We start from the raw sequence: 25,750 nt of genomic DNA on the forward strand, positions 1-25,750 counted from the left end.
TAGGAAAGGCGATGAAGTTCTGAAAGTCCAGGGATCATCACGCAGGATGGCCGACGGTCCCAAGCTCTTGGAGGAAGGTCTCTTTGTGTGTAAGATACAAAATGAAGATACATGCAAATGCAACATGTAAACCATCATCACTTATATCAACGCCGTGCATACGTTCAATGCCGGGCTCCCTACATGTGAGCTCTATAATCTAAGTACCTAAGCCTTCTATACATACTGCTTGGGAACTGACTCCTGGATTTAGTAAAGTCATAAAATCAGCATCACTTACTGGAACTGGGAATACAAGCAAGTGATCTCACTTTCGGTTATAATATGGATGTAACGGCTGCAAAATCATGCTATCATCAACTCGTGATAATCCAAAAGCTGCTTCCTGGAACTAAACAACTTCTGACTATGCTTACAAGAGTCTAGAACTGGCCTCGGTTATATCATGCTGCAAGTCCGAAAGTGCCATTCTCCATTCCATCGATTTGCCAAATTTCCCTACCAAAACCAGGTATCGACTGTCTGGAGAAGACAATATGAAAGACACAAATAGTCAACCACAAAGCAACTAAAACTGCTAGCACCTGCGGGAAGACAGACTCAAAGCCCCCGTTCAAGTCACCCCACGAAGGTCCACTGTTGAGTCTTTCATCATCTTCTCGAGCTTCCCTCTCCTTTACAGCAGACAGTGTATCCTGCCACCCTAGAATCCCCCTCTTCTCATCAAAGTCCACATAAGTAAGCTTTGGCGCCGTAACACACAATCCAGCAATATTCTTTGCAAGAGTGTCAAGGCCCACGATGGGCGTCAGCCACCGCTGCACGAAGTAGGCCTTCCAACCGTCATAAGCCTGTTGCCTCGTGAGATCACCCCCGACCTTCACAATAACCCGAGCACGGTCGACACGAGCGTTTTGATACTTGTCCCGCATCGCATCGCGCAGCTCAACATCACTCGGGTTTTTATTGGAATGCGTGCCGAGAAGGGCGTGGATTGCGTTTGCGAGTGTGACAGCGTCTTCCATCGCTGTATTGCCACCCAGAGCCGAGTTTGGAGTAACCTTTGTCATGAGAACATGACGTATCAGCCCCGAGTACGAAAGACACACAATGATGCATAGAGATTGCAATCTTACCTTATGGACAGCATCTCCAGCCAAGACAATCCTCCCAAAGAACCAATTCTCCAGTACGCCTTCCTCCAGGGAAATCATTTGTGCCTTGAGGCGCCTCTTCCACAACTCTCCAAAAACAACGGTCTCCGTGACAGGGTACTCAGAGATCTTGCTGACCAAAGCCTCCATATCAGATTCGGTATATCGCCGACGTGTGGGCCAGGTGCAGTGCTGTTCCTCGGGCAACTTGTTGTGTACAATGATCGATATCCACTCCGGCTGGCACAGGAGCAGGAAAGAGAACTTATCGTTTGAGGTAACTTCCATATCGTGGGAACCCAAACCAGGTACGGGAGACGATGCCATGACGATGGCATTATACTGGGTTACCATTGCTTTGTAGGCAAGTTGTTAGCAGCCTTTGGTTTGTTGATGGTCAAAAAAGAGCCTTTTATCTACCTCGCTTCTCTTCAACTGTAATCATGCCGGGATTGGCCGCGTTTGCCTTGTCCCACATGATTTCGCGAACCTTGGAATGAACACCGTCTGCACCAACCACTACGTCCCCAACGAATTCACGCCCATCTGCTAGGATGACGCGAGTCTTGGAGCTTTCTTCAGTAATCTCCTGAACGCGTGCTTTCTCGTGTACTTTGGAATGATCTGGCAGCCTTTCATACAATTTGCGTAAGAAAACCTGCCGATCCAGGGTCCTAGTATCATAGCCGGCGCTATATCCCGAAATCAGCATGTCTTACTATAGCCAGTTTGTCTTCCGCGTCATCGGATACCTAGCGACTCGCGAGACGATGGCAACATAGAACTGACAATTTCCTGACGACACCGAAAAAGTCATTCGAAGCAAAGGTTCTGCCAGAAGGGTCGCGACACTGCGCTCCGCCCATGACATCGCACGTGGCCATCACGGCATCTAGACAGCCCAACTGGTGCAAGATTCTGCACCCGTGCGGCTGAAGTGTGATGGTCGTTCCGAAACTCGGAGCTACTATGCCTTTATCCAATAAGACAAAGTCGATGTTCGCCTTGACGAGGCAGTGGGCCAATGTGAGACCCGTGACGCCCGCGCCAACAATAATCACTTTGAAGGAGGTAGAGCCGTCTGTCATGGTGTATTCAATATCGGCAAGTAAAAATGATGATGTCTTGATCAATAGCAACGAAAATGAAATGTTTGCGCCGAAGATGATGTTAAGTTTTTTCATTTGAATGCAATGCATACAATCTTGGATTTTGGTAATACTTGCGGCATGTCATCATCACTGACGAAAATCAATGTGGCCGGACTCGGCGGAATCGACCTTCGAGCGGGCCCATCGGCCTTGTCCCCGCTCAACCGATCAAAAGATCGGGGCCGAGAAACGCAGCCAATGATGAGAGAGCGGCCGTTTTGTCCCGTTTCTTGGCGGCTGACACCCGACACTACCGGGGCGGGTTAAGTCACCCCCATGCTGGCCGGCAGTCACCATAAGGCCCGGTCGGGTATGTACAGACAGACAAGATCATAATACCTGCCTCGATTTCGCGTCTCCTGAGTCATTTACTCTAGCACAAGAATTCACACTTAGCACTTACCAACGCCTCTTGTGAATAAACTGTCTTGCCTGCGTTGTCATGTTTCAAACCTCAAAGACACAACTTCTCTATCTAAGTGCTCTAGGAGTATGGGGTCTCTGGGGCTTCGCATTATTCAACGGCATGTTTGCACGCCTTGAAACAGTTACTAGCACCCTGCGCTTCCCAGATGACCGTCCCCTCCGCTCCTCATACACAGGACTGGCCGCCGTAGACGCCCAGCTCACACTCCTCTCCGCCTTTTACGATGTGCTCACAAACGCCCGCACATCCGGCCCGCGCCTCCTTTTTTTCGACATCAATTACGCCGTTGCATGCGCGAATCTCTGGGTTCTCATTGAATCGAGGCGTCGAAGCGTTCGCTCCCTGCTTTTGAAATATCCGGCTTGGGTCTTGGTGCTCTGCAACGCCAACGGCGCCGCGATCATCCTACCGCTATATCTATACGCAGTCTGCAGCAGCACAGCCCGCGTCCGCGATGCCTCGATGCCCTGGCACGAAGCGGCGGCATTCCCGCTGACGACACTAGTCATCTTGCTTCAACCGCTTCTCGTGTTTGCACCCGCGTGGAGTGGAAATGGGGGCAGTAGCCTGCACCATGGATGCATTGCACTCTTCCAGGTGGCCCCCGTATTTGCCATGGCGTTCCATCTCAGCCTTGTGTCAATTTTCCCTCGCAAATTTACAGGCACAACGCAGTCATCTGTGAAAGAGGCAAGGAAGTGGGTAGTCGCATCCCTCATACTTGCCGGTATCGTCGCTTCAGCCGTGCACTTCTATACCTCGGTCGGCTCGCTACTCACACAAGATATCGACGCATCGATCCTGAGGCTGTTCCTTCCGGCTCGAGGCTTTGAAGACCCATACGAGTCCTTGATCAAAAATGAGGTTACATCTGTCGAGTACACTGCGCTGCTGGAGAATCTTCACCTGTTCTCGCAGTGGGATTGGATAGTCCTATGTCTCACCACTATTGTGTTTGCGCATCTACTTCTCTCGCGAAAGGATGGGGTTGAAAAGATTGAAAAAATGAGAGCGGAAGGGACGGTGTCTCCGAACGAGTCTCAGGAACTGATTTATCTCACTGTGGCGACTGTAGTCTTAGGGCCAGGGGCGGCGGGGTCATTTGCGTTGGCTATTCGAGAGGCTAGAATATGAATATTAACTGTCAAAATTGTCCGACAAGTTCTAGAACCTTCAAGTCCTGAATGAAACGCATCGCTAGTCTAGGTCGCTAAGCACCAATCCTACGTCATCGGTAATATCCAAGCATCGGTCGCAGAGATGAGCCATGACTACCTATCCCTTCGTCCAACAGAGTAGGTCAGAAGTTGTAAATTCACTTCAAGGCTCCAAATGGGGAATGGACGCTCTTTGGTATGGCGTGACACATAGGAAAACGTCAGATGACATCCCCAAGTACCGCTTAGCTTGATATTTCCGCTCTATAACTATCCCGAGAAATCACTGGTAGTGAGGCTGACGAATGCCGCCTCGAGAATAGCCATGTTGGACGCGTCTCATTCCCGCCCAGTCTTCAGCGTCGGTAATTATTTTGTTAGCTGCTTTATCAATCAAATGTTTTCGTTCCACTTCATAAGTAAACAAAAGGGCTTCGGGATGGCAAGCCAACTTTTCTGTATGTTAGTACTTTGACTAAATCTTTCGCCCGCCCAGACAAGTACTTACTATATCATAATAATAATTCTTTCTCAACTAAACTCTTAGATACTATGTAAATCACGACTCTAATGAAGTAAATCAAGTTTAATTTAAGACTTTTACTCTTACTAGCTTTCTAAATAGAGTAAATAGCAATAAAATAATATTAATTTATATGAAAATACTAGAAGATATTGAAATTAATCTATTAAAGAGTTGTCATTCAAAAAGAACTTAGAATTCTTTATAATGGTCTTAAATTATCAAAAATAAAATAGAAGAGGCAAATGATCAAAAATATTTAGGGCCAGTAACAGTCACGAAGACTTCTATATTTAGATAGAGTAATTCCTCTATACTAAGTAACTAGTTTAATAGAATGTAGCTATCAGCTTTTGGAGCTGTAAGTTTCTAAAAGGAATGCCGCCGCTTTCTCTGCCACTGCATAGACTGTGCTTAGTATGTTCCCTCGCGGTATGATCGGGAAAATACTAGCATCGCACACACGAACGTTCGTTGTGCCACGTAAGAGAAGCTCCCCATCTACAACGCCGCCTTCAAATTCTTCCCTCATCATTGCGCATGTGCCACAGAGGTGGTAATTTGTAGCACCGAAACTTCGAATGTTCTCCTTGATCTCTGCCAAATTCTGAGGTGCCACTGCTGTTGGGAGACGGTTGCCATTCGTTCTCAATAAGCCACTGAGCGCGTCCCTAGCCAACAATTTGTCAATTTGCTGAACATGACGCGCGAGGATTTCAATGTCGAGGGAATTCGAGAGATAAGAGCAGTCTATTTTCGGCTGATCATGCCAATCCGCAGTCTCGACGTGACAGGATCCTCGACTGTAGGGGTGAGCCAGCATAGCTACTATGGTCATGTAGTTACCTGGGGCAGGGCTGGCGCGGCTGGTGTATCTTTGCACCCGTATCATGAATACGGTTGCGCTCGCCTCATGGTCGTCGAGGATCATCCGATTGATGAATTCGTGATGTATCTTGGTAGCTTCATTGCCGACGTGAGGTGAACGTTGGAGAAGCTCCCTTAACTCCTTCTCTTCGTTTTGCGAGTTGAAGAGCTGCAGAGGCCAATGAGCGAAACTGTACGCCGCCCCTTCCGCGAGAGGTCCAGTTCTTTTCTCGTCATACTCTGCGCGATGGGCTGCAGGAACTTTGGGGTCTCTGAAGTTGATGTCGATCGTTTCAATTTCGGGCTTCACCTCGACGCTTGGTCCAAAGTTAAGATGGTCTTGAAGATTTTCTGGGATGCTGCAGTCAGCATGAGTGACAACAGAACATTGTATGCACCCTGTCAGTGTATGTATGCACTTACCCCCAACGCCAGGCAAGTTCACCAAACATTGAATACCCAAAGGCTCCAAAATCTGTTGATTACCGATTCCGGACTGCTCAAGAATCTTGGGGCTGCCCAGGGCGCCTGCGCAGATGATGACTTCCTTGTTTGCTCTGACTAGCGATGATTTGTGCGCCTTCTCATAGATTACGCCAATCGCACATAACTTTCCTTCATCGGTGTTAGAATCGCCTTCAAACACGATCCTCTCGACCTCTGCTCCGGAGATGACAACAAGATTCTTTCGGTCCAAAGTCGGTTGGAGGTAAGCGTTCCCTGCGAAGCTTCTCACGCCTTGGCCAGGGCGGCTATCGATTGCATTGGTGGTTGTGAAACCCCCAAGCGCTTCGCCAGATGGGCCATCATGGTCAGATTTTGCGCCTAAGTCGTCAAATACCTCTTCCCAGGCATTCTGTAAAGCATTCAGCTCTTTTGGATAAGATGCTTGAATAGGCCCTTGGCTTTGACGGTCCTGTTTTGACATGCCTTGAACCTGCTCTGTATGGAATGCGCGGTAGTAGTCTTTGATCTTCTCCCAGCTCCATCGCTCATCTCCCGATATTTCGGCCCATGCCTCATGCATAGCTTTGTTTGGGAACACTAGACTGTGGGAGTTGATTCCACTGCTTCCTCCAAGCATCTTGCCTCTTGTATGCTGGAAGACACGTCCGTTCATGCCACTCTGCGGTGAGGATTCTGAACACCAATCATACTTCGGATCTCCAAACATTCTTCGACTCAGCAAGGGTGTCGTGACCTTTTCTTCGTTGATGTTGTTGCTTCCAGCCTCCAGTAGGAGGACTTTTAGGTCTTGCCGAACGGAGAGCCGGGAGGCAAGCACGCATCCGGCTGTGCCACCGCCGACGATGATCACGTCAAAAACCTCGACCTCCATCTTTGCAGGTAATGGGCTTGACTATGTCTTACCCATTTACAGAAGCATTGGGAAGTCCATTAATACTTAAGTTCTATGGCCATAAGATTCGGCATCTCAAAAGTCTGTGTTTGACGACACCACTTTAGGCAGCAACGCCAATTGGGGCACTTAATTGGCTACAAATATTAACTAGATCCTTCGGAAGGGTGTTGATAAAGAATGCATCATTCCAAATCAAGAAGGTCGCACTGCACGTGGTCAGCATAGGTCACCGACACGAATGATTCCTGCATGTCTAGCGGTATATATGACCACATCGATTCTGTAATCACAGCAATCGCACGCAAGGGGATTTGACTCCATCTATACTACTAGGCTATCTACAAATGGTTCATCGCACAAGAAAATGTTGATCTCTTAAGGAAGGTAACAGTGCCCATTACAGATCTGCTAGCTGGGGCATCGACGCGATAAATGGGCTCTCGGGCTGCAGGATTCATCCTTTCCTATCTCCTACCTTAGTCTTTGGACCAAGCCTTCCGCCCGCCCAGCCAAGTGCTCGTTACATTACATGATAAAAGTGACAATGGTTCCCCCTTCCAGTCACCTATCGGATCAAGGACGATGAAATCAGCTCGTTTTCCCACTTCAAGGCTTCCGACCATGTCCTCCGCAAAGCAAGAGTAGGCGGCGCCGATGTTGGTAGCCGCCAATGCTTGGACGAGCGTGAGCTTGAATTCCGCATTCATCGTTTCCTCTTCATACGGCCTATTATAAGATTTGCGAGTTGTTGCGTTGAAGAGATTATTCCACGGCGAGTGAGGAGCTGTAGGCGCATCGCTACCAATAGCGATCCGAGCCCCGTGGTCCGCGAACTCTCGATATGCAAAGGCTCGACCGCATAGTTTTTGTCCGATGAGCGGTGTCCAGTCGATGTTCTGGATGGGATCGCAATGAACGGGCTGTATAGAGGCAGTGATGCCCAAGCGCCCAAGTCGCTTGGCATCTTCGGGCTTGGTGACTTCCAAGTGTTCGATGCGATGCCGTTTCCCCGTCGTACCCAGCGCCTCCAAGCCGTTGATTGCCATAGTCACCGCCTCATCTCCAATGGCATGCATTGCGACTTGCAGCATGCCATCATCTGCCGCGGTCAGGACCTCGCTCAGAGCTTCTGCGGTCCAGTAGGGCTGTACGGACTGTCCAGTCGACTTATACGGTTCAGAAATAGCAGCTGTGCATGAATCAATGACGCCGTCGCACATGAGCTTGATACCCGCAACCCGAAAATCTGGAGACGTCAAGATGTTGTACGCTTCGTGAAGCTGACTGACATGTCTCACTTGCTCTACATCAGACTCTGTCGAGCCCGTCGGTGAGACCAAAAAGTGGACGGCCAAGCGAAGGTTGAGCTCTCCCTTCTCATAAAGCTCTCGTAGTAAATTCCAGTAATCTTCGTCGACCGCCATGTCAATGGCCGAAGTATAACCAGCGCGATTGTATGTTTCTATGGCTTCTCGGAGTCGGTCCAACTTCTCTTCGTGTGTCAAGCATTGTGTCAAAAACGGCCAAATAATGCCAAGGACAGCAGCATCTTCGAACAAGCCGGTTGGCAAGTGATCAGCAGTGCGATGAACTCGACCGCCAGGTATGTCCTCGTCGGGGATCTCCAATTCTCTCACAGCGGCCGCGTTACACCACACGGCATGTAAGTCATGCGACTCAATATAAATCGGACGTTCGCTAAGATCGTTCAGCATTTCGCTACTGACGAGACTTCCAGTGGCCGATTGCTTCCAGGCCTGAAACATCAAGCGTTGCGCATCTGGTTCCTCTTGTGCAGTTGATTGAATAACCTGTCGAATCTCCTCCAGGTTGGCACAATTTCCCAGAGAAACTTTGGACAGGGAAATCCCGAATTGGAGTAGGTGGGTATGCCCATCGATGAACGAAGGCATGATACCGCGCCCTTGAAGGTCAACTATCTGAACTTCTTCTCCATGGCGTAAGAAGTTCTGGATGGAAGCATCGTCAAGGTGGCCAATGTGTTGAATAGTGTGGTCATTGACTGCCAAACAGCACAGTTCTCGTGGTCCCTTGGTGTCTGTGGTGATCATACGGGCGTTCTGGATAAGAGTCCGCATGTTGAGGTACCTCGTGCACTGGAAAACAACATGGTCAGTTTCTGAGTAGGATTCTTAGTTTCAGAAGGTCTTACCACTTCAGCTTCGCCCGAGTCTCGTGATCTGGAGTTTGTGAGTGTTTCTACGGACCATTGAGATGATGGGAAGGTGCGGAATTTATTAGCCCGAGTTGGGGCTAATACAAACCCTGTCCCATCCAAGGCATTAATCGGAGTCTGAAATAAGATTCTCTATTCTCTATTCCCGACTCGCCGACTTCGGGATCTCGCAGCAAGGTGACTTGGTGACACGAGGTGGCGACACATAGTTGGAAACTCGAATGTGCTAGGTACTTGGTTGAATCCCTGCTCATCGCTGAACTGAAATTGTGGGCCACGAAACTGTTTTAGGCAAGTTTAGGAGCCAATCACACATGGCCTTCTTATCATCTCAGCTCAAGTACTTCTCTTACTTACTGAGCGGTTACATTACTCGCTTCGTGCCATATTGTTGTTTTTTGTGACCCTGATTCGGTAGTCAATGATATCTCGAGTCTGAGATTTAGCTACCATCGCCTTGTTGAAATTTCGCTTGTCAAATTGGATGTGTCACTGATCTAATGTGGGCGTAAAACGTTATCCCGCTGCGTCGGTTCTGTCCAACGGCTCATCTCGTGATCTGAATTCCCTATCCGCCTGTATCTCGCAATCTCTTGGTCAGTTGAGCAATTTGTTGGCGGGTTTTCTGCCATGGGGTTTTGGAGTCTTCAACACTACAGTCTCGCATAGCAAGACGCATTCAGTCGCGGTCGACAAGGCTGCGGAACCAAGGTGAAACGAACTTAAAAATAGGATTGCAAAACTTATTGTATTTAAAGATGGGCTTCTCAACCCCAACATAGTGCATACTGCAAGCCTACAAGCGGCATTGACTCTCTTTCCTAAGCTCTTCCGGAGCCCTCAATACCCCCCCCTTCAGCCACAATCTTTTGGTATCTCGCGTGCGATGCAATCCGAATGCGTCGTCCCCAGATGAGCAATGGAATGAAGAGCAAGCAAACAGAACTAGATATGCAGCCACATATAATACAAATATTAGTGAGACTCATTGAGCTAAGCCATGGTACTATGGCAAAGGGCACCCCAATAGTCCCCGCGTTGCGGATGAACGTAATGAACACAAAGGAGTCCGCGGTAGCCTATGCCGGTCAGTTACTCTATAAATTCAACCCTGCTCCATGGCATCTTTCTTTACTTAGAGTGACTCACGGCTTTATAGGTGTCAATGATGATCGTGAAACTAACGTCCATCATGGAGCTCATGCCGAAAGCGAAGCAAGCACCACCGATACTCGGATATATCCAGTGCATTCCCTGAGAGACTCTATGGTTAGCCACTTTATTCTCCATCCTTTTTTTATCACACAATATGATTCATACTCACCAAATCTGCCGTAAAACCAAATATTATCATTCCGGCGCCCATGATCAACGCAGGTAGCAAGAGTACGTAGAGTCTCATTTCAGGCTCAAAGATACCCCGGTTCTTACGCGCGAGTCTGACAACAACGTAGTCACCGAATATTCCGCCGTACAGACTGCCGATCATGTTGCCAACGAATGGGCCGATGAGCATTAGACCCACCCCGGCTGTGTTGAAGTTGTATGGTGGAGCAGCGAAAACGATGGAGTTTAAGCTTGTCAGCGCGACCAGAAATGCCACGGCATTGGCACATTGGATTGCTGAGAAGACTACGTGCGGAAAGAGGGCCATCTTGAAAGGCGCAATGTAGCTGGAGACCAGTGGTTCGTCCGTTGTCGTGGACAGACGCATACGTTGACGGTACGTATTGGGCAGCGGGGTTGACTGCTCGGCCCGTTCGATGTCTTGAATAGGATGTGTCTCAAAAGGTTTAATATCGCTGGCAGAGTTTGCTGCGGCTGAGCCACACTTCGTTTCGTGCAGTCTATTCGCTACTTCCTCCAAATCTGGAGTTTCGGTGGTTGAGGATCCAACAGAGATTGGCACATACTTGGTCTCTTCGAAGAAAAACAAAAACAAGAGGCACAAGAGCGTCAGGAAGATCCCGACAGTGTAGTAGGCCCATCGCCAACCCATCGAGGCTGCTTGGAGACCGGCGAGTGTGGGGGCGAGAAAATTCCCGATCATGACGGCGGTGATGTAAAAGCCGTTTGCCAGGCCTCGCTGATGAACGAAGAAGAGATCTGCAATCTGGCAAGAAAAGAAGCGTGTTAGTGGACTTCAATTACCATGGGTAATCAATGTGGGCATATGTCAGGCATACCGTCATCTCGGCTATGGTCTCGTTTGTTGATCCAGCCAAGCCATAGAGTAGATTCGTGAAATACATCTCGGGAACCGTACGCAATCGGCTGCTCCACCAGGACGTTGCAGCCATTACAGCGGTCGATAAGATGTAGGTAGATCGTCGACCGTACTTCTTTGTGAAGGGAATGATGCAAAGGCATCCGAGGGCGAGTCCGACGACATTGAAAGAAACACCTGCGTTGAGTTCGTCGTAGGTCATATCCAGCTCGACCGTCATTTGCTGCCAGAAAACCATCTGCATAGTCATTCTAAAGGCCGAGCGTTATTGGAATAGTTACTCAATTGATTGAAATGCCCCAAGAAATGTGGCATAGAGGGGGGAGAGGGGTCTTACGCAGCGAAGACTGCCACAGTGACAGCAAGCACGAAAATAGTGTTGACGCATTTTCGGGTCAGGTTCCAATTCTTGAACAAAGTCAGTTTGGCAGTTGACAAAGTCTTAAGCTAACAGACAACAGCCGCAAACGACTTACCAAGGGGTCATTGGGGTCTGAGGTTGGCGTGGGAATTAGGACTAGAGTGGATTCTTCTTCTATGACAAACGATGTCAGTACAGCATGCTTGAGACAGCGGAAGGTCAAGAACTGACCTGACAAAAGTCTTGCACTGCCAGGAGGAAGGTACGTGTCTCCTTGGGGCCCATCCATGGTACTGCTTGTTGACGAGTTTCTAATCGCGTAAGATTCAATGTCAGTGTTATGAATGAGAGGGCCTTAGAATTGGACCTCCTCAACAAGTGCCACGTTCGACAATCACAGTCTAGGGCCATCCATTCTTTTGAATATTTCAGAACTCGGAGCCCAGGTGTCCATTTTCCTCGTTAAGAGCATTAACTGGACGTCCAATTTTGGCTGCTGAATGATAAGCACTAACTCCACTCCAACTCGGATCTGGGGTATTAGTTAGCGATGACCCGCTTCCTTGAAGGACGATAAAGAGCAGACACATCATTGGCTCTTAGACATACTTAAAACGGTTTAACGTACCCGGCGAACCCTTGTCATTTTACCCTGGGGAGCGAGCTAAACAGAATTTCGATAATTACCGGATCGCGCCAGTGCAACTATGGAGTCGTCGAACCTTCAAATCCCATCCACTAATCCGTGTCTTGAGCCCAGGAGACGGTCGCTCAAAAAAGTGCGATCTCCGCATTTCTCCGTTTGGCTTGCTCATCAATGTCGTAATCATCGTCGCCCACCTCCCAAGCCTCATCCAGCATGCGTGCAATGTTATCTGCGTTCGCGGTTTTGCCGTAGGGTTGACAAATACCGCAAGCTCGGCGCAGCGACTCCATCCAGGAGGGCCGACGTCGCAAGATGGCAACTTCTAGCCGTGCCGCGACATATGGATATAGGAGCGAGTTAGATGTGAGCAAGTGGCTATACTCGGGTCGGTTCCGCGTGTCGCAGAGGGCATCAATGGCTGCCACGAGGCGGCCGACGATGACCTCCGTGGATAGAGCCAGCGATGAAAGACATGGGTCTTTCCTCAGTCGCCGACCAGTAAGGATCCCCGCAAAGCGATAAGCTTCCCATAAATGGATTTGAGGTATTTCTCCAACCTCTCCTGGCCATGAAATGAAGGCACTTTCTGAAGCTTCGTTCTGGATAGACGAGAAGATATCGAGAAGTGACCTGGGCAAACTAGTAACTCCTTCAATCCCATCATCCTGCTCCGTATTGTTGGCTCTCTTGCCCTGTCTCAATCTCTGCCACAGGCACAGTGTCATGGTGGAACGGCCGCGGACGAACGTCGGTATGTCCATCACTGCCATGAGTTCAAGGGGAAAGTGGGTCTCTGGATTGTCCAGGACTGCAGACGCGTGCAAATTCCCTCCTAGGCCATAGACGGTCATTATTAGTTCCAAATGAACCGACCACGGTGTGCCTTGGAAAAGCTATGTTGGTTGAAGGGAATTGTTAGAATATAAACGACAATCAAATACAGGTCCTTCAGGGGGGGGCTCACATTAAGCGTGCAAATGAACAGCCCGGCGTACATCACTCCAACATTGATGCTGCCGTCGTGATTCTCAAGCTGTTTACGGAATAATTGTAGCCCGCGAACGTAATACTCCTCGAACAGTGATGAAGGATTGTCTGGGCTTGACACATAGAGATGAGTGGCTATGAGAATAGAGCAAAGGGCTTCCGAGTCACTCGCGAGGTGGCGAAGATTTGTTCGGAACCAGTCATCTCGATGAGTTGAATATAGAAGGAAGATGGTGCTTTGATCAACTGACAAGGTTTGTTAGCCCAGAAGTCTTTTAGCCCATGGAAAATATTCGTCCGCGGCCTTGAGTTGACAATGATTTGGATCGAAGACGTACATCTTTCGTAAAGATCTCGATCCTGCTCTGTCCAACCCGCCCATGAAAATCCCTCTAGTGAGGACATGGGGGGTTGCAGGGACGTCTGGAAGGCCTCAGATAATATACTGGGCATCTCAGGATCTGGAGAGCGAACCACTGGAATCGGCTTTTGGGGGACACCTTTCTTTCCTCTGAAGTCTCGTTCTGGTGGGATTGCCAATTCGACCGACGAAACTACCTCACTAGATGGTTCTCTAGACGTGCGCCTCATCGGCCTTGTCGTCTCTGTAGGCTCGATATGCTCGATATGGAGCGTCTCTGACGGTTCCGGCGCTCCTGTAATATACCGGCGCCGTGAAGCGATGCCGGCATCCCAACGCAATACGACATTGTAGCCCGCGCATTTCATACCCTGACCGAGACATTGCAGACACTCGGGCTTGGTCTCGTCGCACTTGCGATGGCGCCGTTTGCAAGTTAGGCACCCGCTCCGGGATCGCGACATGTTTGCAGAGAGCTTGCACCCAGTTTATCGATGTTGGGGTTGATTTGCTGAAAGAAGGAGTCTTCGATGGGGAGGTGTCCAAAGGAGTTGAGTCAGTCGCTTGACTTCACAAGTCGGCTTGGGTTGTGTAGTGCGGTAAACCATGGGACTGCTTAGTAAGACGTCTTGTGGATGGCCGGTGATAGTGCGGCTTTCGTTGAGTCCCGGGTTCAGCTACCTATGTGCAAAAGAAAAACAATAGTCTTCAGCACGTGGGTGAAGCCGGTTGCTTCATAAGTCAAAAGAATCAACCTCGAATCTGCTCCCTTATACGGAGCCTGCAATCCTCGACAAGTTGTGAATTTGAAGCGAACCAAGCTGCCGCAAATCCTTGAGTGCGAAGAAAGTCTGTAGACAGGTTTTGATACTGCCGTCTCAACCCTTCCGCAAGCTGATTCCGAGTACCTTACCTCATACAGTACAAGATAAATGTCGTCTCATTCGTTTTGCTGCATCATTTAGATGAATTTATCACGCAAATTTGAGTAGAAGAACCATCATCCGCATCATCCTCAAATTGCGCCACACGACTTAGTCATTGATGTAGAATGCAAACGTGTCACATGTTCTTGTTCGCTGTCTCCCTCACCTCCGTGGTTGCTGTGCCGGCTGAGTTGATCGAGCATCAGTCGGGATGTACAATAAACACTAGAGAGAATATCCATCATCCCTAAGTAGAATATTGAACAATCTTTTGTGTCAGATTGAAAGTTCATCGTGCTCCAAAAGGTCAACCAACAATGGCAGCAGCACTAAGATTACCAATTACTCCGGGCAGTGAGAGGCTTGACGCGTTTGTGAGTTCTACCTAATTGTTCGCCATGGACTGAGCGTAAAGATTTCAAGGATACTGATAACTTTGTTGTCACTCTGACAGTGAATATTGATCAGTACGGGAATATTCAAAACCATTCTGTGTTAGGAACAGCATTGGGGTATCACAGATACATGCACCGAGAGGAGAAGAATTGATAGAATGTGGAAGATTGGCCAACGATGAAGGGTATAAGGTGATCTCCTGAGCGGCGATGAGATATCGCTGATATCAACTGAGCGAAGAGGTCTCAAAATGTCTCTGCATTTCTTCCATGCTCGTCCACCCAGTACCTCGAACCCTCTTGGGCTGATCAACACACTTTTCATACGTCGTGCAACAGATAGTAACCTGGAGCCTCAATCAATGTTTTCAGACCGACCCCAAGCTTGTTTACGCAATTATTACAAGTCATCGCTCAGAGTTAGAATTTCAACTGGGTTTGACTTCAAGTCAACAGGGAAGCTACCAACAATTGGACGCTTATCTCCGTTCTCTTGTATTCTCTCCACCTTTTGTCTGTAAGACAGTCGTGGCGAATGGGCTAAGTTGCTAGGTCAGGCAGCAAGCCCAAAGCCCTTTTCGAGCTCATCGCCTTAATCTAAAGCTAACATCTACGTAGACACAACGCCATACCTAATCAAACCCATCGTCGCCCCGAGTAAGACCGCCAACGGCGCTGCCAACTTATAATATCGTCCCCCGACATACGCAGTAGCTGTGACAACAACCCACCATGGGTCGTCACCTAAACTCTTCCCTGACTGGAAGCCCTCGTCAAGGTACCCAACCTGCCAGATCCGGTAGACTGCAGTGTAGATAAGCCCGACGGCTGAGGCGTTCACGCCCCGCACCATGGCCTTCACCCAGGGCCTGCTCCGCAACGCCCCCCAAACGCCCATTGTGCCGTGAACGAGAACCAGTCCCGGGGTGAAGATGCCAGAAAAGGCGATGGCAGCGCCTATGCTAGCAGGATATCCCGCATTGGCGGCGGTCAGGCCGCCGAGAAAAACAGCAAAGTTGAAGTTGGGGCCAGGGAAGGACTGCGCAATGGCAAGGCCGATTAGAAAATCCCTCGGAGATACCCAGCCCTCGACCACAATGTACTCCCGAAGCAACGGAATCACTACAGGGCCGCCGCCAAAGATAATGGTACCCGCAAGGTAGAGATTAGAGAACAGCTTATAAAGGACTGGAGGATCTGGGATGATTCCTCGGATGGCCATCACAGTGATGAAAGTGGCGAAGAAGGTTGCTATGATGGCAGCGCCAGCTTTCCAGGAAAATTGCAGTTGAAATTCCCTTGGAATGATCCGCGGCTCGGATCCAGCTAGAGAGCGACGTGCATCGACTTCCATAGGCGGTGCAATTGGACCCTGTTCGGTGCGCGAGGTACTGGCGGCCTGATGCTCGGATGATGAAGGCCGGAGAATGGCAAGTGAGATTCCCGTATGGCCGGCGTTTCTGTCTTGCGGCGTGGACGTTCGCCTACTTGATGGGAGGTGAATTTCACCGCCAACGTCCACACCCTGGCGGGTTGGGATGAATGATCCACCTTGTCTCTTGCCGAGTAACGCTCGCATCATCTCTCTGGCCCGCATCGCTGGCTTTTGAATCCAGCGGTAGTCATGTACGATAGCCGAACAGCCCGCAGCACACATGAGTATTGGAAAGAACCATATCGCGTTATACATTATGCCCGCTGCGGCAGAGAGAAACACGAGTGTCCTTGTAAGCTTGTCATTGATACTTTTGTCCGAGAGCTCCACGGCTGCATGGGCGATGATGCCGACAGTGGCAGCGTTGAGGCCAGAAAGAAGAGCATAGACTGCGCGCGGGAGACTTGAGCCGATATTAGAAACGCCCAAAGAGAGGCCGTACATTCCCAAGGCACCGGGTAAGCTGGGATGCGATTGTAAGTCGGGTTTGCGATCGTGTGGATTGCTTAGGAGTCCCGGGAGCACATACCTCCAGATCATGAAGGCCAAAATGGCGCTGAGGAGGCCGTCTTGGATGAGATTGATGCAATAAAGCATCTTGGTGCTGGCCGGCCCAGAAAGAGCTTGGGAGATGCTGAACAGCTCTTGATACTAGGTTAACATGATATTAGCAAGTGAAATCGATGGTTCGCGAATAGTTTTAACTAAAAGGTCGTACCATTTGATCATCGACCCATTGCAGACGTCTCACGAATCGATCATGGAACTAACCCAGCCCACCTGTAAGTAGCTGCCCTCAATGAGATGGAGATAGTGATGCCCTATGTACTATTTTGAAATGCACTGGAGGCCCTCCAAACGCCGTCAAACCCAGATGCCAATTGACTTTGAAGGTGCAGGCCATTCGCGCTGCCTTCTCTCGTAGGCTATGCTCCCAAGTTGGAACACGCATTTCTTGAGCAGCGAGCAGGACACAGTAAATAAAAGTTTGCGTCGGGCACGATACAACGCTGTCGCGAAGCACACAGCTGAGCCGGTCAAATGATGCCCAAAAGAAATGGCTTTAGTTAGGACCACCTTATGATAGGGAGAGTTGTGTCTTCAGAATCTCACCTTCACGCACATCATCTTCGCCGGCATTCGGTGGCCCAATCTGTCTAAATTTTGGCGCAGCGCACGCCATATCCCGTGACATCTTAGCGCATGCCAAGATAAAGTCTTATGTTCACTTTCCACAAAATAGAGTATCAAGGATCTGAGATGGGCGCATGGAAACGTGCACCTGTCATCTTTCTGTGAATAGGACTACCTTCAGGTAAGTCCGAACGTAAGTGAACACGAAACAGTGACGCTCACAAAGAAGACCTCGTCTGTTCACCTCTTGCGCGATGTGATTGGTTGTGAATGCACTCCACAGACGAACGGGTCTGTGGACGACAGCTTGGGGACAGGCATGACGTCACAACCAGGCGATTTCAAGTTCTCCCACGATGTATTATAAATGGGAGTGAGTCGTTTCTACTCTCCTATACACTTCATAGAGCAGTAATTATCTGCATGACTTAGGTATACCGAGACTGTGAGATTAACGAATCATGAATATCGACATCCCGAAGCTGGTCAAGGCCGCTGTGCCGGATTCCGAAGGGCGAAATGCGCGCATCGTCTCGGACAATTGGAACCGCCCGGTCCACAGAGATCCTAACTTCCTGTCCAAGGACTTCCCAAGAGGTCGACCGAAGTTGTATATCAGTGCGGAAAGTGAAGAGTTTGACCAACTCACGCTAGACGAGTGGCGCGATGAGGACTTCGACGTGGAATACCTCCCAATGGGGGGTAACGCGAAAGAGTACCGGGACAAACTCCGATCGTTGAGCAAAACCAATATGGGCCCTTGTGAGACATTTGGAATCGTGGGTTAGTAAAGTGCCATTACAAAATCAAAGAGAACATTGAAGATACAAAAGCTCACCCGACCATCCAAAAGCATACGGAGATGCCGCAGCTGCCTGTCTTGAACACTATCATGTCATGGACAACAATCCAGAGTTCAAGCTGGGTCTTCTCATCGCATACTACCCAACGGCGATCCCTGATCCCAAGGGTCACTTTCCCAGCAGCATTTCCGCTCTTGTCCATCTCGCCGCGGGTGAGGAGATTGGTGTCACAAAGCGGAGCCAGATGGTCGGGATTCAAGGAAAACGACGCACGACTCGCAAAAAGGTGGAAAACGGCATGGGCATTGGCGGAATGTTGCAGCTGGCGTATCCGACTTACACCTACGATGCGGAGCCCGGTTTTGCAGAGCACGATTTGGACGAATACCACCAAGTTTCCGCTGAATTGGCATGGAGCCGAAGCCTTGGTGCGGCGAGGAAGGCGTTCAATAATCATGCCGACTTGGAGCTCGTGTTGGAGCAAAATGTGCAGGGTCAGTTTGTCCCCTCACTTTCTGAACGAATTGCTCTTCGCTGTGTGGGGAACGAGCTTGCGATGTCCTCATGATATCGGGCCGAGGGGCGTGAGGCATATTCTGACCCAAGACTCAAAGCTGACCTATTTGCAGGCAAGTTCTTCACTCGCAACCTAAACCAAACCCTCTCGTCGTACACAACACACAAGACGCCCCACGTCACTCATATGCCGACATTGACCGGAGGGGTCGGAGCCCAAGAGCTGGCAATGTTTTACAAGCAATTCTTCAACAACCCCCCGTCAATGAAACTCACGCTTATTTCCCGCACTATCGGGACTGATCGTGTCGTTGATGAGGTTCACGTCCGTTTCAAACACACGGAAGAGATGCCATGGATTCTGCCAGGCATTCCAGCAACAAACAAACGAGTCGAGGTGCTTGTCGTTAGCATCGTTGGGCTGAGAGGAGGCAAACTCTACCACGAGCATGTGTATTGGGATCAAGCGAGCGTGTTGGTGCAAGTTGGCTTGCTAGACCCGAATCTTGTGCCAGAAGCAGGGCGCAAGATTGGCGTTGAGAGACTGCCCGTTGTCGGTAGAGAAGCGGCAAGAAGAGTTCTGAGAGGGTGGGATGACAACGAAGGGGAGGCCGACAATGAGCTTGTGCCGGGCTGGCATGAAGAAGCGGTCGGAGATGAAAAGACAGCCAAAGGCAAGCAAAACAGTGGAGGGACGACCAAGGACCAGAAAGGGAGCCAGAAGGAGGAAGATTTAGCTGCGAAGACGTTAACGGAAAGGCCGAAGCATACAAGTACAACATAGGACTGGCCTTGCTTGTCCTACAAGGAACCTATTCCACACGAGATGAGGAATTGTATCAATACTCAAAGTCTCATTACATCCTCCTTTGCACGGAGACTTCAACGTACACTAATTGAGTCATTGTGTTGTCTTCACAGTTCGCAGGTGATCTATCTAGTACTTATTGGCACCTCGATGATGCCAAGACCAATTGATGGCATTACATCAGAAAATAACCAAGTCACATTCAGACAATAAGCTCGAACAGGATCAGCTTACCTTACTTGGTTCACGTGGGGCTTATCTTATCCAGAGCGTTATCGAGCAGCAACAAAACCTTAGATAAGAGATTATGATCCATCTCCCGCGGGAAGCTTAAGACTTAGGTAAGGTACCTTACCTTCCCACGTGCTGACCTTGAGGGCTTGGGAGCGTTGCTTACATCATCAAGGTGCTGCTTATCTCTCTCTCCGATACGGAGGATGCAGTCCAGAGTACGTAATCCTTGATACATCCAATGTTAGTGCCGTCGGGCTGGGCTGCCCCGCATCTCCACCTAGCGCATTCCGTCCCCCCAATGGACGTAACCAAGCAGCCAAGTCACACGAGCCCGGCACACACTCGCTGGGAAGATCCCTCCTCCTTGGCTCCCTGCCCGAACCCATGGCCGGACAAGTCTGGATTCCTACAAGTTCTCCCCGCTCCCGTTTGTCGAACCAACTGCAACCTTTCTTTCGATTCATCTACGGGATACACTTGCGTCGGAAGACACTTTCGCCGTCACTCTCATACGCTTTGCTGCCGTCAACAGCAAGGCCCCCTCAAGACCCGTGTCTTACTTTCTCCTGGTATTGGCCTTCCCATCACAGGCGTCTGCTTGCTTCTCAACTCTCGGCATCCTCCTTCTGTCCCTCCTCTTTTCGTCAAAAACCCGCCTTACCTGCCGCATGGATCGTTCAAGTCGGAATCAATTTGGTGGCAACACATATTGTTGCCTATACTGGCAGAGAGTGCCCAGTAGCTCAAGTATGCCGGATGTGAGTCGCCTTCCAAGTTCCGTTTCTCTCAACAGTCCTAGATTGAATGCCGCTAAACTGGGCATGCTGCAGAGACTCCTACTTCGTCAACGCCCACCGAGAAGATTCCAATCCACAAGTCCATCGCTTGAATCTATCTGAGCCTCGCATTCACAACCATCAAAACTCCCGGAGAACATGCCTCCCAACCGAGTCAGAGTTGTGAAGGGCTCATGTTGGTCCTGCAAAAAGCGACGCATTAAATGCAGTCTCTCTAAGCCAACTTGCCGCCAATGCGCTGCCTCCGGCACCAAGTGCGATTACAATAGCCGACTTATCAGATGGAGCACAAGGCCAACTCCTCATGTTCCTCCAGCCTACTGCATCCCACGGAACGACTTGCACTTGACCGTTTATCTTGAAGTGTGCGAGCGGCGCGCTCTTGACTATTTCCACCTTCGCGTCTGGCCACTTCTCTCCACGGCTGAGGAACCGTGTGCTCCTCCAAGTTCGGTGGCTCTGGAGCACCGCGTCGTTTTGCTCGCTGCTTGTTTGCTGTCTGACTCTCACAGGCTCCTACAAGACGGTACGCATGACCACGATTCCCTCGGCAAGAAGCGGCTGGAGTGCCTGGCTGCCGTTCGAACCGAGATAGACCGCTGCTGCGTTGAGCCTAAGAGGGATGGACCCACGATCGGGCTCTTATTTGCCGTCATCCTCTTGTACTTTGATGACGGATATATGGGTTGCATCCTCAAGTCAGCCTCGACCTCTAGTCATTACAATGGCATCCTAGCTATCCTCGAGCATCTAGGTGGCATCGAGGCCGTAGTGTCGACAGCCCCCGAGCCGCTGCATATGCTGCTCTCAGAGTTCGCGACGACGGATCTCACAACATCCATGATCCAGGGTAAGCCTCCGGCATTCCCTCCTGACGTGTGGCACCGGCTCGATAAGGGCCCTGTTTGGTGGGGTCGTGACCCGTTGGGTAGGTGCTCCCTCGCGTCTGTCTTTCGCGAAATCGCCAAGATGGGCCTGTACCTACAAGCGACGACAAGCATGGCCGAGGATCTGTCTATCGAGCGCATCCGCGAATTCGAAGCGTCCCTTCGTCCAGTCTATGCGCCACTGACTGTCGCCGATGCTGACGGCCGGAGCCCCTCCGAAGTATCCGACTGCTCTACGTCTGCGACAGAAGCCGAGGCTGTACATGCGTTCACCCTTGTCCGCATCTTCCAACACACCGCCTTGCTGTACCTGTATAGAGCCATTTGTGGCCTTCCGACCCGTCACCCGCTTGTGCAGCAGCATGTCAAATCCTGCCTCGCTTGCATATTTGAGATCCCTCGGGAGGCAAACAACCTCAACTGCATCGTTTTCCCGCTGTTCATCGCCGGAGCCCACGTTTCATCGGCTGAAGAGCAAAAGGCCGTTCTTGACATGGCTGACGTGATATACGATGATATGCGATTTGCCTCTATTGACGCGGTCAAATCTTTTTTCAAGACCATTTGGCCGTCCAAATCTGGAGAGAAGACCTGGCTTGAAATATTCAGCCATCTCAGCCCACACGTCCTAGTGCTGTGACTTGTTGACTAAGGTAGCGTGCGGTCGGGCTATGAGCGGTGAAGGAAGTGTTATGCACATCTGCAACGCAATAAAGCGGTCGAAACGAACATGTGGTCCATAAGCAATCTTACTTCATTTACGTGTTTATAATCGACCCAAATTCATGGCAATGAGGTCCTGAACACTTACTTTATGCAGGTTCATCTCGGGGTGAGCCATTCTCTCAACTGTGATAAACAAAATGCCAGGTCATCACATGCAAATTCCTGGCCGGAGGAAACACAAGACTTGATAGTGATGAAGATCAGCATTCGGTTTTATTACTTTGCGGGAATGACTGTACTGTACTACATATAAGGTACTACTATAAAGCTCGAATGCTACTACCAACACCTGCACCCGCGGCTATCGTTCCAGAGCCTATTGCCAAAACCTGGGGCTTCACAACTTGCTGTCTCTGGTGCCACAGCACGACTCGGCGGGCTCCGATTTGGCAAATGCGTTCTTGGACGTCTTGTCCACGGCAACAATGGAAGGCGGCACCCACAGAGCTGGGTTCTTCTTGAAGAAATTGGAGGCTCTGATCATGACCCCAACAGGCTCAGCCGGCATGACCGGGAAATCCTCGGTGCGCGGGAAGTGTGTCAGACCGAACTGGATGTAACAGACGATGTCGGTATTCTCAACCGGCTCCTTCTTGCTGACCCAGTCCACAATGGTTGAGTTATGCGGGTGGCCCTCATGGCCGCTCGATTGGCATACATAGTCACCCGCTGGAAACAGTTCATAGTCCTTGTACGGGGTGACCCAGAGCGCCTTGCGGGTGAAGGCAGCCCTCTTCTCTACCATGCTTCCAGGCTTAGCGAGGATGGTAGGGCAGTTGTTGTTGAGAATCTTGTAGGCGACAGGCTTCTTAGCCACGGGATTGATGCTGTTGGGGTTGATGATGTCCCAAGAGCGGCCCGTCTCATGGCAATAGTCGGCGCCACCGGCAATTGGGATGGGTGTCTTCTTACAGTAGAAGCCGTTACCATAGAGATTGCCAGGGGACCCGAGAGGATCATCGGAAAGCGCAGCATCATTCTGCAGGACCGAATTGTTGGGGCCGTCCACTTCTGGGTCCACCCGCAGAGAGAAAATGTGCTGGTGGTTATGGGCGTTGATGAACGGGGCGACTTCTGTACCGTATGGGGCCGCCGTTTCACTGGGGTGCATACAGTAGGTATTGAGCATACCCGTCAACTTGACTTCCAGCTTGTAGGTACCATCCAGGAGGAATGTGTGGTAGAAGCAGTACTCATAGTTCGCAGCTGTGATGATCTGCGAGATGATGAGTTTGCGGTCGCGGGCTGAGATGACGGTACCGTCGCGGTAATCGGTATGTTTATAAAGCAGGCCATTGTCTTCCTCGTGAATGCAAATTGCATTCTTGACGATAGCCGCTTCACCGCTCCCAACAGCCATGATGGCATCCATGTAGTGAATAGCTCCCTTGCAGTCGCATCCGAGCTTAAGGGAATTGGTCATGAAGCCAGTACCATACTCGCCCACATCGAAAGCGTGCTTGCGTTGGTGCGGGGGGTCCGGATTGCCATAAGGTACCACCATCTCAACCACGCTGATGCGGTTGAAGAGGCTTCGCTCGCGGCCCTCGTCGTCAATCCTGACGTCGGACAGAACAATGCCCTCACGGTAGTTGAAGCCAATATGCATCTTCAATCCCGCCCATGAGATCTCGTTCTCGTCCATGCGGAAAGAAACGCCCTGCGGCTGGCTAATGTCGATGGGCTTGAGCCTGTCCTGGTAGCCACTGCTGATGAATTCAGGCAAGTAGTTGTGCTCCTGGAGAGACACCTTGGTGCGCTCGCCGTTGACCAGTCGAATGTCGACGGAGAGAACTTCGGCCTTTTCAGTGTCGACAACGACCGAGAAGTCCAACGGGTGGGCGTATTGGTTGTCGTCGGGAGAATTGCGATAGTAGACAATGCCCTGCTGAAGGCGGCGATCGGTACCCCATCGATGATCAAATCCAATGGCCCACGCGTCAATAAAGACCTTTGACATGTCATAGATGCCGATTTCGCGGCAAGCTTGAATAACGCGAGGGTCAGCTCGAGTGACGGTCTCGCAGATGTCGAGATCCTCCAAGGTGAGAGTCGGGGCAACATCGGCGACATCCTTCCACAGTTCCACCTGGGTGCTTTCCAAGTTGACAACCACTTCAGTCACCTGGGAAGTCCCCTTGGTGATGACAATGGCGAAGGCGCGGCGTTCAGGGCGAGGGCCGAGACCAGACTTGAAGGCAGCGTATTCGTTCTTCTTGGGCTCGCGCAAAGTCAGGCAGTTGAATTTGAGGTCCTTGGGACTAGCATAGTTCTTGATGAGTTTCGCAGCAAGCTGAATCTCCTCAATCGATAGCTGATCTTTAAGAAGGAGTCAGTCATTAGCTCAAATATCTTGATAATGCAGAATCAAGGGAGTTGATGGTCATACCCAGAGGATGTACTCGATGCTGAGTAGACAGATTTGGAACGGTATCGCTGGGCTCTTCCCGGAAGATTGTGTAGCCGGCTATAGAAGAGGTGTCTGCAATCATGATGAGGGCTGTCTGGGCTGTGCAAATATTCCATACGGTGGTATTTGTGATTCGACCAAGGTCGATTGTTGATAAGTGATGAAGTGAGAGACCTGGCAAACAGGATGGAGGGCTGGTGTGAAAACGATGCGAAGTAGTCTTCGGTTTGGTTCCTTGTAGAGAGATGTGACTGGTAACAAATAGAAGCCGAAACCGTATTGCGGGCAAGTCTACCTCTTATAGTTGGAAAAGTGATGCTGGGGCGCATGTGGACGTGACAATCGTACGAGTGTCAACTGCAGCGTCTTGCGGAGCTCTCCTAATGACAAACGTAAGATAAATTGCAATGTGTACCATCATGTCAAGACCACAGTGCAAGCAACTCTGGCGTCTTCAGGGGCCCTGTCGCCGGGAGTCCCTGTCAAGCGACTCGCGCTTGGCGATTTCGGCGCTGCTTAGCCCCATTCTGTAGCGGAACAGCGGAAGGCGGAGATTTTGGGGAGAGCAGAGACCGGGCCGGGGTGCGACAAGTGGACCGGCATTGCTGCCGGGCGATTTCGTAATTGAGTACTCAGGTTCGATCTCGAGGTAGAGGGGATTGCAATCAGAAGCGCGCTTTGAAGCAACAGAGAAGAGACATTCAGATTGGTTCTGAGATCTGAGTGTGTCAAGGTGAAAGTAAGTGTGAATAACGAGAGGTGTGCATGAGGTGTCTAGCCAAGACTAAGGGATGCCATGGGCAAGTTACTTACTGAATTAGGAAGGAAAATCGACCATGCAGCCCCCCAGGGATCCCCAGCCCCTGAACCGAGGGGGCGGCGGCGGCGGCTGAATCGGCACTCATCTCGGGGTGAGATGCGCTCAACGGAACGGTGGGCGGGCGGGCGTGCCAAGGCCGGCGGGCTCAAATCTCCATCAACCCACTTTGTCTTAGGAACGGGTTCCACTGGTAATGAATATGGCACACACATATCACGTGCGCTAGTTGATTATGTTGAATGCGTCTACGCAGCAGTGACTTTATTCTTGAATCTGAAGGATTCAGGCATGGAATTCAAGAAATGTCTATTTAGTGCCAACATGGAGTAATTAACTCAGGATACCAAGATCAACGAGTGTACTATGTAAAACTAAGGTTGACTGAGGTTGAACCATGTCCCGGCTTCAAGCCTCGTTTACGGAAACATAGGATAATGA

General features: G+C 50.3%; 10 protein-coding genes across 10 annotated transcripts; 3 read left to right on the forward strand and 7 right to left on the reverse strand.

The window, feature by feature from the left end:
- Nucleotides 1-443: 443 nt before the first annotated feature.
- Nucleotides 444-2,242, reverse strand: HER10_EVM0005774 (uncharacterized protein; the record flags this gene model as incomplete). The annotated part of the gene is made up of 4 exons (XM_035475378.1): nucleotides 444-1,061; nucleotides 1,137-1,510; nucleotides 1,575-1,846; nucleotides 1,944-2,242. The coding sequence occupies 4 exons, from the start codon at nucleotides 2,240-2,242 to the stop codon at nucleotides 444-446; spliced, it is 1,563 nt and encodes a 520-aa protein (XP_035331495.1).
- Nucleotides 2,243-2,747: 505 nt separating this feature from the next.
- Nucleotides 2,748-3,866, forward strand: HER10_EVM0004183 (uncharacterized protein; the record flags this gene model as incomplete). Its single annotated transcript, XM_035473835.1, has 1 exon — nucleotides 2,748-3,866. One exon carries the CDS (start codon nucleotides 2,748-2,750, stop codon nucleotides 3,864-3,866), a length of 1,119 nt encoding a protein of 372 aa, XP_035331398.1.
- Nucleotides 3,867-4,758: 892 nt separating this feature from the next.
- On the reverse strand, nucleotides 4,759-6,646 carry HER10_EVM0010013 (uncharacterized protein; the record flags this gene model as incomplete). Its single annotated transcript, XM_035479483.1, has 2 exons — nucleotides 5,703-6,646; nucleotides 4,759-5,630 (listed from the first exon to the last, which is right to left on the reverse strand). Exons 1-2 carry the CDS (start codon nucleotides 6,616-6,618, stop codon nucleotides 4,759-4,761), a joined length of 1,788 nt encoding a protein of 595 aa, XP_035331755.1. The 5' UTR covers nucleotides 6,619-6,646.
- A 472-nt stretch (nucleotides 6,647-7,118) lies between these two features.
- On the reverse strand, nucleotides 7,119-8,741 carry HER10_EVM0011333 (amidohydrolase; the record flags this gene model as incomplete). The annotated part of the gene is made up of 1 exon (XM_035480768.1): nucleotides 7,119-8,741. One exon carries the CDS (start codon nucleotides 8,739-8,741, stop codon nucleotides 7,119-7,121), a length of 1,623 nt encoding a protein of 540 aa, XP_035331845.1.
- Nucleotides 8,742-9,660: 919 nt separating this feature from the next.
- Nucleotides 9,661-11,716, reverse strand: HER10_EVM0000377 (major facilitator superfamily transporter; the record flags this gene model as incomplete). Its single annotated transcript, XM_035470162.1, has 7 exons — nucleotides 9,661-9,918; nucleotides 9,989-10,093; nucleotides 10,164-10,952; nucleotides 11,026-11,317; nucleotides 11,404-11,474; nucleotides 11,543-11,598; nucleotides 11,659-11,716. 7 exons carry the CDS (start codon nucleotides 11,714-11,716, stop codon nucleotides 9,661-9,663), a joined length of 1,629 nt encoding a protein of 542 aa, XP_035331139.1.
- Nucleotides 11,717-12,198: 482 nt separating this feature from the next.
- Nucleotides 12,199-13,651, reverse strand: HER10_EVM0002591 (uncharacterized protein; the record flags this gene model as incomplete). Its single annotated transcript, XM_035472297.1, has 3 exons — nucleotides 12,199-12,966; nucleotides 13,038-13,306; nucleotides 13,399-13,651. 3 exons carry the CDS (start codon nucleotides 13,649-13,651, stop codon nucleotides 12,199-12,201), a joined length of 1,290 nt encoding a protein of 429 aa, XP_035331288.1.
- A 1,552-nt stretch (nucleotides 13,652-15,203) lies between these two features.
- On the reverse strand, nucleotides 15,204-17,487 carry HER10_EVM0005656 (chromate transport protein ChrA). The gene is made up of 4 exons (XM_035475262.1): nucleotides 17,007-17,487; nucleotides 16,896-16,943; nucleotides 16,707-16,828; nucleotides 15,204-16,640 (listed from the first exon to the last, which is right to left on the reverse strand). Exons 1-4 carry the CDS (start codon nucleotides 17,127-17,129, stop codon nucleotides 15,353-15,355), a joined length of 1,581 nt encoding a protein of 526 aa, XP_035331485.1. The 5' UTR covers nucleotides 17,130-17,487; the 3' UTR covers nucleotides 15,204-15,352.
- A 5-nt stretch (nucleotides 17,488-17,492) lies between these two features.
- HER10_EVM0001976 (dienelactone hydrolase) lies at nucleotides 17,493-19,522 on the forward strand. Its single transcript, XM_035471707.1, has 3 exons — nucleotides 17,493-18,094; nucleotides 18,165-18,608; nucleotides 18,744-19,522. The coding sequence occupies exons 1-3, from the start codon at nucleotides 17,773-17,775 to the stop codon at nucleotides 19,412-19,414; spliced, it is 1,437 nt and encodes a 478-aa protein (XP_035331248.1). The 5' UTR covers nucleotides 17,493-17,772; the 3' UTR covers nucleotides 19,415-19,522.
- Nucleotides 19,523-20,136: 614 nt separating this feature from the next.
- Nucleotides 20,137-21,996, forward strand: HER10_EVM0004256 (uncharacterized protein; the record flags this gene model as incomplete). Its single annotated transcript, XM_035473906.1, has 1 exon — nucleotides 20,137-21,996. The coding sequence occupies exon 1, from the start codon at nucleotides 20,608-20,610 to the stop codon at nucleotides 21,994-21,996; it is 1,389 nt and encodes a 462-aa protein (XP_035331405.1). The 5' UTR covers nucleotides 20,137-20,607.
- A 192-nt stretch (nucleotides 21,997-22,188) lies between these two features.
- HER10_EVM0002225 (primary-amine oxidase) lies at nucleotides 22,189-24,764 on the reverse strand. Its single transcript, XM_035471946.1, has 2 exons — nucleotides 24,472-24,764; nucleotides 22,189-24,401 (listed from the first exon to the last, which is right to left on the reverse strand). The coding sequence occupies exons 1-2, from the start codon at nucleotides 24,572-24,574 to the stop codon at nucleotides 22,420-22,422; spliced, it is 2,085 nt and encodes a 694-aa protein (XP_035331262.1). The 5' UTR covers nucleotides 24,575-24,764; the 3' UTR covers nucleotides 22,189-22,419.
- Between the last annotated feature and the right edge of the window lie 986 nt (nucleotides 24,765-25,750).

The sequence above is a fragment of the Colletotrichum scovillei genome (genome assembly GCF_011075155.1).
Source record: "Colletotrichum scovillei strain TJNH1 chromosome Unknown Contig00007, whole genome shotgun sequence".
NCBI lineage: Eukaryota > Fungi > Ascomycota > Sordariomycetes > Glomerellales > Glomerellaceae > Colletotrichum > Colletotrichum scovillei.

Coding starts and splice junctions, on each gene's coding strand:
- HER10_EVM0005656 (XM_035475262.1), bottom strand. CDS start 17,129: ATGCGTGTTCCAACTTGGGAGCATAGCCTACGAGAGAAGGCAGCGCGA. Junction 16,944..17,006: donor CTCCAGTGCATTTCAAAATA/GTACATAGGGCA, acceptor GGGCTGGGTTAG/TTCCATGATCGATTCGTGAG. Junction 16,641..16,706: donor TTGGCCTTCATGATCTGGAG/GTATGTGCTCCC, acceptor ATCGCATCCCAG/CTTACCCGGTGCCTTGGGAA.
- HER10_EVM0002225 (XM_035471946.1), bottom strand. CDS start 24,574: ATGATTGCAGACACCTCTTCTATAGCCGGCTACACAATCTTCCGGGAA. Junction 24,402..24,471: donor GCATCGAGTACATCCTCTGG/GTATGACCATCA, acceptor TCCTTCTTAAAG/ATCAGCTATCGATTGAGGAG.
- HER10_EVM0001976 (XM_035471707.1), top strand. CDS start 17,773: ATGAATATCGACATCCCGAAGCTGGTCAAGGCCGCTGTGCCGGATTCC. Junction 18,095..18,164: donor TGAGACATTTGGAATCGTGG/GTTAGTAAAGTG, acceptor ACCATCCAAAAG/CATACGGAGATGCCGCAGCT. Junction 18,609..18,743: donor GTTGGAGCAAAATGTGCAGG/GTCAGTTTGTCC, acceptor ACCTATTTGCAG/GCAAGTTCTTCACTCGCAAC.